This window comes from Musa acuminata, chromosome BXJ2-2 (assembly GCF_036884655.1).
Source record: "Musa acuminata AAA Group cultivar baxijiao chromosome BXJ2-2, Cavendish_Baxijiao_AAA, whole genome shotgun sequence".
NCBI classification, from domain to species: domain Eukaryota; kingdom Viridiplantae; phylum Streptophyta; class Magnoliopsida; order Zingiberales; family Musaceae; genus Musa; species Musa acuminata.
The window spans coordinates 32534873-32547706 of NC_088339.1; the positions used below are offsets into that span (position 1 = coordinate 32534873).

Sequence of the window (12834 nt, forward strand, 5' to 3'; positions counted from 1 at the left end):
AACTAGCATCACTAACATGTTCAAGTAATGGAGTCTTCTTTACTGAATAAAACAAAATGAAGAAGTATGTAATGATTCTTCCCTGACAAAGAAAAAGAGAAAAAAAAGAAGAAGATTGTCTACACTGTCCAATCGCAGAATTTGACAGAATAAAAACTCTTTTTTACTAAGTTTCCATAAAACACAAGTTTGAGCCCTTGAAGTAAAATATTCTTCTAAATTCAGATCAATGGAACTGATGCAGATAAAGAATTTGTCTAGAGAAAGTAAAAAAGCAAAACAATGCAGTCTAAGGATGTAAAATGAAACCTTTTATCTAAATGAGAAAGAGTAGTCATCCAAGTGTTATAGGACAATCTAAGTCTGAACTCAATTTGTGCAAACAAGCCTGACCTGCATCTGATTATTTATCCTGTGAGCAACTCAAATAACCTTTTGTGGAATTAAGACACTAAATAAATAGTAAGAGATTTGCTAAGTGACCATAGCAACAAGTACTATGAAGATTCATTCCAGACTCTTAACCTTTGGCAGAATTAAGACACTAAATATTAAGAGATTTGGCTAGTAATAGGAACAAGTACTAGGAAAAACCATCCCAGACTCTTGAAACCGCAGCAAAAGTGTGAACATCATAAAATTCATTTCATTCTAATTACAAATAGAGTCCTGAGTCTTTATACTGGAAATACTGACATCTAAACATCCTAACAGGGCAATCTCAGATCAAGTATAAAAGTTAAGAAATGTGTTACTACTACAAGTAGTGCTTGATCAAACAGAGGATTTAATCGTGTAAATGTGAAAAAGAAAAATTGTCATAACTCATAACTAGTAGTGCTTTATCAAACAGATGAATAAATCAGGTATAAATGTGAACAAGAATTCTTTGCTCATACATGCGATATTAACACAAGGTACAGAATTAAACAAGTAATTAAGATGAGTGACACTGAACAACACAAACTTTTGGATCATGCTTCACTTGCCGAGCTTACTAATCTTCAATTACCATTTTCGCTGTGTGATACAGAAGCAACTTGACTGAATTCATACAGGAAACGGTGATTGACTAGAGAAAAATGACAGCTAATGTAATGAGCACTACAATCGTAGAGACTAATGCCTGCAGGAACCAAAAAAACAAAAGAATTACATATTCACCAGCCGAAGCATCCCAAGAAATGAAATAGAAACAGCTATGAAGAACTAGTAAGATATCAATCCTTTTTTTTACCCCAGAAGAAAGGCCAAAATTTGCAAGATGACTCAGATGCAAAATATCTACATGTATGATGAAATATCTTCAGCCAAAGTTCTCAGTCTAATGAACTTGATCACCAAAGTGGCCGTAGTATACTAGCAAATTGTGGGGGACTATGCAAATTTGATTTACAATTATTTTATACCTCTTTATTGTGTTTTATCAAGTCAACACTAATATTTTAATTGATGGAAGTTTCTACCAAGTATTGTTGCATTAAAAATGAAAAAAAGGAAAAGAGGAATGGGGTAGAACTGACAGCCATTGCAGAGGCAGCAAGTCCACTTCGCTCACGTGGATCGTTGTCATAGTATTTGCATAAGTACAGAATTGCAGCACAGTACCAGATCAAAGGGCATAAAAATCCCAAAAGCAAACTGCAAAGAATGAATGTCACAAAATATAAATACAGTAGACAAACGGAGAAACAGGATATGGAACCACACTCACGATGACCATCCTATACCACACCCGCAGCAGGGAAGCCGTCTGTTAAACCTTGCCAATCGAGGGTCTTCATCATCTCTCAGCAGAATATAGCTTCCACCACAGTCCTTACAACCATGAGATCTCCCTGTAGTCAACATGAGATTTTTATCAACCATGACACTGTTTTAAAGTAACAAATATTCTGGCAGATTTTGTTTCAAATCAAACAAATTCAATGGTCATATCCTCCAATGAACTTATGAAACCCTAAGATAGCAATATCACAATTGACAAATCTTACAATGTTCTCAAACAGGTTTTGGGCAAAACCAATTCGGACATTTAATCATTTAAGTAGCGCTTGTGCCACAAACACTGAGGGTTCGTGTCTTATATTTCCAATAACATCGGAATTAATGGTTCACAATAGGTACCAGACAAATTTCTCTAGAGATGAGGGTTGCAATTTCAAACAGCATGGTGACTTCCTACATCATGGATAAGAAGGATGCTGTGATTGGTCACAAACATTCAATAGTTGGGTTAACATCAAGTGAACTGGAGGATAAGAAAATCTTTAACCACAACTGGACTAAAATTGCTATCAAAGGTAACGATCGCAAACATATAAAAATTTGGTTATCACTAGGCAAGACATATGAAACAACATCTTCAACTATGATTGGAAAATATTTCATAGTATCAACAAAAAATCTAGGGTCAATTGTTTGATGGAAACCTACACCAGTTCTTACCAAATGAAACGATTGTTTCCGAACATATGAAGCCGCTATCTACTAACATTATCATCATATTTTACTCTGATATCAAATGTTTTAGAATGATATGCAAGACACTGGTCTTAGACATACAGTTCATTTGTACAAGACAACAAGAGAGACTCTACAGACAACATTTGGTCATAGGACCAGAGGAAGATGATACCTTGCTCCATCTCTGCGTGAACTGCGTATGTCAGTTTTTGACAGTCTCAAAGCACCTGCTTCATACATTCTCATTATCATTAAAATGAGCAAGGAAACAGTACTCTGCATGAGAATGACATGCCAAAGTGGACATGAATGTAATGCTAAGGTAATTTTGAGAACGACTTGCTAGAGCAGACATGCATATAAGTCTATGGTCACATCGCAATTATAACACAACACATCAAAACAACTTCTATAATGACTATACAACAACGTAGCACAATTAACTGATTAACGTTAAATAGTGAAAATTTTGAAAGAGTAGCTACTGTATCACTAAAACCTCAAACAACATAAGCGATTATTTCATAACTTCCACAAGGAAGAGCAATGAATTAAATGACCAAAAGGTAGTACCACCCACAAGAACACCCTAGAAAAGAACATCCATCATAGCAAGCAAAAGAACAATTCCTGTGGTGAATCATGGAATGGCTGACAGATCAATAATTTATGAATATCCTCTTTTGGCAACATGATCTCTGCTAGAATTGCAACGCTAAGGCTTTTATTTATAAATCAAAACTTCTATTGTTGGTTATGCATCCATGAATCATCATAGCTATCTTTAGCATTCCACTTGTTAGGGAAATCTTTTATACGCTCTTCTTCTTTAAAGTGATTCTTTTCCTAAATTTTGTCTAAAAGGTGATGACCTACTGCTAACTTTTTACAAATCAAAACTTTCTAATGTCGGTTTTGTGCCCATGAATCCTCATAGTTTATATTTAGTATTCTTCCCCTTAGCTTGTGTTTCCAAAGAGACACAATCTGTTAGGGCAATCTCTTTTACACTCTTGTTCTTTAGAGTGAAGTATCTCCTAAATTTAGTTTGAAACATGCCGAGTTTGCACGATAGCACACTACCGAACCTACACTCCTTTAACATATAAATCCTGAGCCGATTCTTCACTCTTTCAGGATATCTTCCGTGGGATGGTTGTTATATCAAGACCGGTCACGTTATCAAACTTAGATGAATATCCTCTCTTAAACACGACAGATTTCACCCATTGTCCTCAGACTTCACTTGTATATTCTCACAAGTTTTGGTTCATGATAGCAGAAGAAAATGAAGAAGCACAGACAGCTGCACATTAAAAAAAGGCCTCATTTTTCATTTTCCTTGGCTTCTCAACCATTTCCGTACAATTTCCACCTCGATCAAGCATCTGGCAAATCCTATTACTCGAATCATGCAACTACCACGCGTTCTGTATGCGAATCTTCTCTATTTCCATCCTCCTTACTCCAATGCATCTCTTTGCAGAGATCTAATCTTGGTCCTTGTCCACTACAAGATAAGACACACACTATAATGGGAGGACACTGCGTTCAAGTGTTGCCACAGTGACCTTACTTCTATTACCGACATCTAAGAACACGAGCATCCTCAAAGTCAGATTGCGCCTCAGGCGAACTTAACATGGGGTCAAACCGCTCAGGAGAAAGACAACGAGGAACACGAATCTCACATCAAACCGTTGTTCGACGTTGGAACCCACAAAAAGGAAGATCTACAGAAAGCTGGTGCGGTTCATAGAATTCGTTCACAGCCATAGTAGACGCCACCCAGCAAGGGAAAGAACTAAGAAAAGAAATGGCGGTAGGGACCCAATTACCTCGGAGAGAAGAAGAACAGGGAGCGACGACATGGGATTAGTTCGAAGAGTCGAAGAATTAGCAGCGAACGAGAGACGGAGACGCGAGGGGCGACGCCGCAATTCGAGGTGCTGTGTTCTTGACCTTTGGGTATACTTAACAATGCGCCATCGGTGAAGCCAAGCATATGATCCTCCTCCTAACAAAGCCAAGGAATTTGCATTGACCAGCGACATGACAGTCAAAATTATGATAAGACTATCCAAATTTGATGTAAATCTCAATTCGACTATGTCAATTTCCAGTCTTGAGTTTGATACGGACGGCTAAAGAAACGAAGCTGGGAGGAGCAACGGAGGACAAACGTGACATAGTAAAAGTAACCGCTAGTGGAGAGGACAGGTGGCCCAGACCACGCCGCATTAGCTGTCAGCCTGTCATCACTCGCCAAATCTGTTATTGCCGTCTCCATCAGAGCAATTCGAACCGCTCTGAATAGATTCCATAGACCCACACAATCGGCATAAACGAACAAAATAAAAAGGACATCTAAAGATGGTTAGATCGAACCACATACAGGTAATCGCGAGCTCGATTTCAATCGGACCGAACCCAAACCAACGATTTGGACCGTCACCCGGAGGAGACACCTGTTCCATGCAGCCCTGCCACGTGCCCTCTTCTTACCCTCCCCAACCTCGTCAAATATGAATCACTCCGCGGGTGGATTCAAGCCTTGCTCGATCGATGAGAGGAATGGACGTCATGGTGGGGTTCGAAGACAACCCGTTGATGGCGGCTCTCCACCACCTGATGGACTTGACGGCGGGGGGAAACGCTGCGTGCGGGGCCACCTGCGCCTACGTCCGGGACTGTGGAGCCACGGCGTCGACGCCGGCGGATGTGAAGGAGCTGCCGAGCAAGCTGGTCTTCGAGATCGACATGCCCGGGGTCAAGCCCGGAGACGTCAGGGTGCAGGTGGAGGACGACCGCTCGCTGGTGGTCAGCGGCGAGCGGAGGAGGTGTGAGGACGGGGAGGGGGAGTACGTGAGCGTGGAGCGTCGCGTGGGGAAGTTCATGCGCGAGTTCCAGCTTCCGGAGGACGCGGACTTGGACGCCATCACGGCGCTGTGCCAGGACGGGGTGCTCACTGTGACGGTGGAGAAGCCGCCGCCGGCGGAGCCGAAGAAGCCGAAGACCATAGATGTTAAGATGGGTTAAGTGATAAGGGGAGTTGGGTCGACAAAGTCAAGTAGGAGAGAGAGAGAGACTCTATTGCTTCTTTATAATAGATATAAGCTCTTGTAAATGCTCCAAAAATAATGAGCGTTCTGTCGTACTAGTAAGCTATTTTTTGCCTTTCTTCTTTGTAATAAATAAAAGCTCTCCTAAATGCTTCAGGAATAAATTTAATATACCTTTTTCTTATATTGAGAAAAATATATGAAGAGGTGTAAATAAGATCGCTGTACATAAATTGAATAAGTGGAGAAAATAAAATTTTATTATCAAATTTTTTTTCTATCTCCTCCATCGCTCCATCTCTTTTATTCTCAACATAACGAGTATACTTTAATAATAATAATTTTTATTTATAATATATATTGATCGAGTATATTTTAATAAAAAAATTTATTTTATTTTTTTATTTGTAATATATATTGAAAGTGAATATATATATTTATTGATAGTGAATATATATATTTATCGGTACGAGATCCGAGAGTCACCCTCCGATGAAGAAAAATAAATTTTTTTTTTAATTATTATTATAAAAATAATAATCACAATCTTTTGATAATAATATTATAACGAGAAAATAATCATAATTTTTTTTTATTCTCTAAAGTATAAAAGGATATTTTAAATTTTAAATTTTTTTTGAACTACTCAACCACGGAGATCTTAAATTTCTTACTTAGCGTTGGAGGGACTTAAAATTTTTTTTGAACTACTCAAGCACATATTTGGGAATTTTAAATTGCGTCGGAGGGATAAGGTCAAGAAATTTCTCTCAATCTCGATCTTTGTATTGGTGGTATCTTGGGAGCTTTACGTTTTCACCTCGGATAACATTATGCATAAGGGTCCGAAGTATATCGAGTTGATCAAAATGTCAAAAATATTTTTCTTTAACATTTTGGTGCTAGAAGGAGAACCGATGTTGTAGGAACGTTCGCCTACTAACCTTCTCGACGAACGCTTGAATGAGAAGGCCTTGTCTCCGACACATAGTACTTTCACTTAGGGGGGTAACAACCACCCTTTCCATATATAGATGCATCCATCTCGGCTAAAATGTCAATGCGATATGGGCATCTGTTCCATGACCTAGGCCTCTTGCCCACGAAGGCAACCCCGAGCTAATGTCAATAAGGACTCTGAAGGCGGTGGTGGCAAAAAGTCCATCACCCTCGATAAGCTCTTCAAGTGCATCTGTTGACATTCACAACAGCGATGTCATCGAGAGCGATGGCTACGCCTCCCTAGAGCACCACATCCTCAAGCTCGATGACTTCGCCCCCAAAGGTGGCGTCGACAACCACTTGGCATTTCGCCTCTATCCCTTTCGTCCTTGTTTTCATCGATCTCTCGTACAACCCGAAGAAGCACTGAAAATCATCGCCACCACTTGGCTTGGTTGCCTGTCATTGCCCCCGAGCTAACACCAGCCAGGACTCCGGAGGCAACGATAACGGAAAGTTCATCACCCTCGGCCAGCTCTTCAAGTGTGTCGACAATGCTCACAGTGGTGATGTTGCCGAGAGCGATGGTTATGTCTCCCTAGAGCACCACGTCCTCGAGCTCGATGACTTTGTCCCCGGAGGTGGCATTGACGACCACTTGGCCTTTCGTCTCCATCCCTTTCATCCTTGTCTTCACCGATCTCTCGTATAATGTAAAGAAGCACCAAAAACTATCATCACCACTTGGCCTGCTCGACCGCCACAACCCTTGAGCTAATGCCAACCAGGACTCCGAATGTGTCAATGACAAAAAGTTCATCACCCTCGGCTAGCCCTTCAAGTGCATTAGCAACACTCACAGTGGTGATGTTTCCGAGAGCGATGACTATGCCTCCCTGGAGTATCACATCGTCAAATTCGATGACTTCGCCTTAGGAGGGGGCGCGATGACCACTTGGCCTTCTTCTACCTTTATCCATTTCATCCTCATCTTTATTTATCTCTCATATAGTATAAAGAAGCACCGGAAGCTATCACTCTTATACAAGAATGACCTCGCTATCAACCCGATCGTCAGCCTTGGGCCACCAAAGGCGATCACCAATATCGGGACACTGTTGAATTCCATCTCTAGTGAGGTGAGGGAAGGTGAGATCTTCATGGTGCTGGGGGAGTCCACCTTGATCAATGCCCTCACGATGCGCATAATGTAGGAGAGCCTGTCGACTACCATCACCCACAATGATGAGAAGTTGTGGGGTGGCTCCTTGAGGTGATATTTGCTTACATCATATAGGATGACCTCCTACACCTCATGCTCACCATGGAAAAGATCTTCATGTTCTTCATGAAGTTTCGACTATCATGGTCGAGAAAACCAAACCCACGTTAAGTGAAATCTACCATGGTGGGGGGAGGACCCAAAATCTGCCACGAAGGAGGGATGACCCGAAATATACCATGGTAGGAGGACTCGAAATCTACCACAACGGGAGGACCCAAAATGCGCCACGGTGGGAGATCCAAAATTTGCTACAGTGGATGAAGGACTTGAAGCTCGCTATGATAGGAGGACCTGAAATTTGCCATGACGGAGGGAGGACTTGAAGCCTACTATGATAGGAGGACCCAAAATCTATTATGACGAAGGAAGGACCCGAAGCCTACTATAGCAGGAGGAACCAAAATCCATCATAGCAAATGAAGGACTTAAAGCTCGCCATAGCATGAGGACCTAAAATCTGCCATGGTAGAGGGAGAACTTGAGATCCACCACAGTGAAAAGAGGACTTGAAGCCCACCATGGTGGAGGGAGAACTTGAAGCCCGCCACCACGGGAGAAAGAAAAATCTGTCACGACAAAGACACAAGTCTAATATGCCCGAAATGCGTAAGTTGAGAAAACTCGACCCGCATGAAGAGAAATCCACTACTACATATTTGTAAGGCTAAATTCTCCCAAGATGCATAAGTTGAGGAAACCCGACCCACATGAAGAGAAATTCGCTATGGTGGAAATGCAAGGTCAAATGCGTTCAACATGTGTGAGTCAGAAAACCCAACACACACTAAGATATATTTGCCACGACAGAGTTGCAAGGCCAAATATATCTAAGATGCATAAATCGAGAGAATCTAACCTATGTAAATAGAAATCTGGTACGATGGAAGCACAAGGCCAAATATGCCGGAGGCGTGTGAGTTGAGAAACTCAACTCATACCAAGATATATCCGCCACGACGGAGACGTGAAGCCAATTATGCATGAGACATGTGAGTTAGGAAAACTCAACCCACGTAAAAAGAAATCTACTATGACGAAAGAATAAGGGCAAATGCGTCGGAGACACAAGTCGGGAAAACCCAACTTACATAAAGAGAAATATGCTATGGAAGAGGTACAAGGCCAAATATGCTTGAGACGCATAAGTCGAGACAATTCGACATGCATTAAAAGAAATCCGCTATAGTAGAGGCGCAAGGTCACTTGTGCCCAAGGCATATGAGTCAGGAAACCCAACTTGCGCCAAGATATATCTGCCATAGTAGATGTGTGGGGCCAAATGCGCTTGAGACACATGAGTTAAAAAATTTTGACCAATGTAAAGAGAAATCTGCTACGATGGAGGGGCATGGCCAAATCTGTTGCGTGTGAGTTGAAAAAACCCAACCCACGTGAAGAGAAATCCATTATGACAGAGGCGCAAGGATAAATACGCTCGAGGCTTATGAGTTAAGAAACCCGATCCATGCTAAGATATATCTGCCATGATAGAGGCACGATGCCAAATGCTCCTGAAATGTATAAGTCGAGAAAACCTGACCTACATGAAGAGAAATCTACTACGACGGAGGTGCAACCCAAATGCGCTCGAGACGTATGAGTCGGAAAATCCTACCCGCACTAAGATATATCTGCCATAGTGGAGGCACGAGGTCAAATGCGCTTGAGACGTGTGAGTTGGAAAAACTCGACCGCATGAAGAGAAATCCACTATGGTGGATGTGCAAGGCCAAATGCACATGAGATGCATGAGTCGAGAAAACCTAACTCGCACGAAGAGAAATCCACCACGGCGGAAGCATAGGGCTAAATGCGCCCGAGATGCATGAGTCGAGAAAACTCGACCTACATGAAGAGAAATCCGTCATGGTGGAGACTCAATGTGAAATGCACCCGAGATGCATGAGTCGAGAAAACCCAACTCATGTGAAGAGAAATCTACTATGACGGAGGCATAAGGCCAATGTGCCCGAGAGCATAAGTTAGGAAAACTTGATCCAAATGAAGAAATCTACCATGGCGGAGGCATAAGACCAATATTCCTGAGACACATGTGTTAGGAAAACCTCATCCGCATGAGAAAAATCCATCACGACGAAGCCATAAACCAATGTGCCCGATATGCATGAGTTAGGAAAACCTAACCCACGTTAAGAAATTTGCCATGATAGAACACAAAGCCAACGTGACCAAGACGCATGAGTCGGAAAAACCCGATCTACGCTAGCAGAAATCTGCTACAACGAAAGCATAGGGTGTAACATGCCTAAGATGCATGAGTCAGATAAACTTGACCCGTGTGAAGAAATCCATCACAATGAATGCACAAGGGCAACATGCCTAAGATGCATGAGCTGGGAAAACCTGACCTGCATGAAGAAATTTGCTATAGCGGAAGTATAGGGCGAAACATATCCAAGACACATGAGCCCAGAAAACTCAACCCACGTGAAGAAATCCACCATGGTAGAGGCACAAGGCCAAGATGCTCAAGACGCATGAGTTGAAAAAACTCGACTCGTATGAAGAAATTTGCTATAGTGGAGGTATAGGGCGAAATATGCTTGAGGTGTATAAGTCAAGAAAACCCAACACATGCCAGTAGAAATCCGCTATAACGAAAGCACGGGGCGAAATGTGCATAAGACGTGTGAGTCGAAAAAGCCCGACTCGCACAAGGAGATCCCGAACGCTCATAAGAAAAATGAACTAAATGATGCACTTCGAGCTCCTCTCATAAGGACCCCGAAGCACACCTTTTGGGAGGGAGGGGGGAATGATAGGGTATACAATATCAACTAACACATGATCACTATGTGGGATCTGAGTCATCCTTCACCCATCACGCTTATGTGGATAAAGATTTAAAGCAGGCAAATACAAGATTCCTTCTCATCCATTATAACGAAGGCAATCACAAGCTTCATTCTCATTCATTATGATAATAAAACAATCATAATCTTCATTATTATACTTTATGGAAAGTAACTATAAGCTTCTTTCTCATTCATTCGGATCAAAAAGACATTCAAAAACTTTTTTTCATCCTTTAAAAGATATCTTAAATCCAATGTAATAGACTCATTTTGAACTACTCGAATCAATATTTGGGGACATCATATTACTAACTTGATGTCAGGAAACCTCTCATGACTTCGACCTTTGTGCAGATGATACCTCAAGAGTTTTGAGTTTTCACTTTGGATAATCCTACATATATATATATAGGTCTGAACCATATCAATGTGACAAAGACATCAATTACATTTTTTCTAACGTAAGCGTACCTTTGTAATAGTAATTGTTAAGGCTTTCTCTTATCTTTTCATTCAAGTAAACAAATGAATTCGAACGCAAACTTTGTTCAACGTCACTTGTTCTGCTATACAGATTGAAAGGAAAGGGGTAATATTTTGGACAAAAGGGGAATATTTGTGCAAGCTATTAAGCCGAACAACGTGGATTTCTTAAACTCTCTATATTATTCATTAGTAAAAGATCGAAATAATATATTTTCCAAAATAATTTAATTTCCTACCTATATATATATATATATAATTATAATTATAATTATAATATGGCTGAAGCTGTGACTCCATCAATATTACCGATTTCATTATATATGTCTGAGGTTTTTTTCTCATCATATTTGACGTTAATCTTGAAGAATATTGGACACTTTGATCGCATTAATAAATGGGTATTTGATAATATATGTGCACTGTGTTCATTCCATATGTTTTGGATTTCCTTTCTTTATCATATTTTGTGTTAATCATAAAGAAAGTTTGGACGGGTGGATCGTATCAACAGGTGGGGTATCTGATGGGGTGTTGAGGAGTCGCAGATCAACTTGCTTCGTTGATGTGCACGAAGATAGCTTTCCATATAAAGGCGAGATTTCATGGAAAAGAAATCCAAGTGATATAGTCATCTCCAATCCATGGCGGTAGCCGACGCCGCAGGAAAACCTAGCCACCCCTCGTATCAGAAGCCGAGAATATTTCTTCCCTGCGCGCCTTCCTCCGCAGCAAAAGAATAGTTCCTCGCGGCGCCTCCTCACCCATCTCATATTCCTCGTCCATCCCTCCTCGCTCCGCTGCACGTCAAGAATCCACCACCCCTCCCGCCTTTTCCCCTAAGCAACGATCAAGAAGATGCCCGGTGAGCACCGGTGGGGGAAGGCGGTGGCCAACGCGGTGGCCGTGGCGATGACGCTGCTGATGATCGCCGTCGCCTTCGACTGCCTCGTGACTCGGCTGTACCTCGGCGCGGGCAGATCCCTGCACGTCGTCCCCCTCGCGCACGGTACCGTGGCGGGCAACCCTGTCCTCGTTCTTGCGCTCCCGTGCGTGGTGCTCGCCGTCGCTTGCTTCGTCGGGGAGGGAGGAGGATTGGCGCCGAGAGCTCGAGACGTCGGTGGCGGCCGCGGGAACGGGAAGGTGGATGGCGACGTGGTGGTCGATTACACGGGTGCGATGTCCGCCTTGGCCGACATGGTGGAGGTGAGGGTGGCGGACGAGGGGGAACGCAGCAGGGGCTGTCGCAAGGTCCGGGTGCAGATGCAGCAAATGAGTCCGGTGGAGGTGGCGAAGGATGACAAGGGCAAGAGCATGTAAGGGGAAGGAGACGATCTTGTTCTTGGCCAAAGGAACGCAAACGTAGGATCATTAGGAGTGGTGGTACGTCGGCGAACGGACATTTCTGGTTTTGTATCGTTGTTCAGGGGATTTCTTTTCGACCCTTCGAATCAATCGAGGAGGCGTCTGTTCTTCTTGATGTGCATCTCATTATTAGAGCTTCAAGAGAGCCGTGCCATTTGTGTCCCCTCGCCGGACATGTAGCGCAAGCCATGGGAAACGCCGACGCCCGCTTCCCATCAACGGTCACGGCTTAATCCGCCGCACGAGGAGATCCAACATACTTAACATGACATCTGCAGTAAAGAAGGCCATCATACTTTTACATCTGAGTTATTTTTGCTGCATGCAATAATCTCCTTTATAACTTCGATTTTAATTCTTTTTGGTGACTTTTCTTTTCTAAAAAAGTAACTTGGCATTGACTTGGCTAGAATTG

The 12834-nt window shown here is 42.3% G+C and overlaps 2 protein-coding genes across 4 annotated transcripts; one reads left to right on the plus strand and one right to left on the minus strand.

Moving 5' to 3' along the window:
• Positions 1-841: 841 nt before the first annotated feature.
• Positions 842-4481, minus strand: LOC103976445 (large ribosomal subunit protein eL20z-like). Of its 3 annotated transcripts, none has more exons than XM_009391642.3 (5): positions 4305-4481; positions 2639-2693; positions 1715-1838; positions 1524-1641; positions 842-1126 (listed from the first exon to the last, which is right to left on the minus strand). In XM_009391642.3, the coding sequence occupies exons 2-5, from the start codon at positions 2646-2648 to the stop codon at positions 1073-1075; spliced, it is 306 nt and encodes a 101-aa protein (XP_009389917.2). In that variant the 5' UTR covers positions 2649-2693; positions 4305-4481; the 3' UTR covers positions 842-1072. The 3 variants fall into 3 exon arrangements, with proteins under 3 accessions (XP_009389917.2, XP_064950800.1, XP_064950799.1); XM_065094728.1 differs by having other exon boundaries at positions 1736-1838; positions 4305-4461; XM_065094727.1 differs by lacking the exons at positions 2639-2693; positions 4305-4481 and having other exon boundaries at positions 1715-1851.
• A 550-nt stretch (positions 4482-5031) lies between these two features.
• On the plus strand, positions 5032-5659 carry LOC135605048 (17.0 kDa class II heat shock protein-like). The gene has a single exon (XM_065094729.1). It carries the CDS (start codon positions 5032-5034, stop codon positions 5503-5505), a length of 474 nt encoding a protein of 157 aa, XP_064950801.1. The 3' UTR covers positions 5506-5659.
• The last annotated feature ends 7175 nt before the right edge of the window (positions 5660-12834 follow it).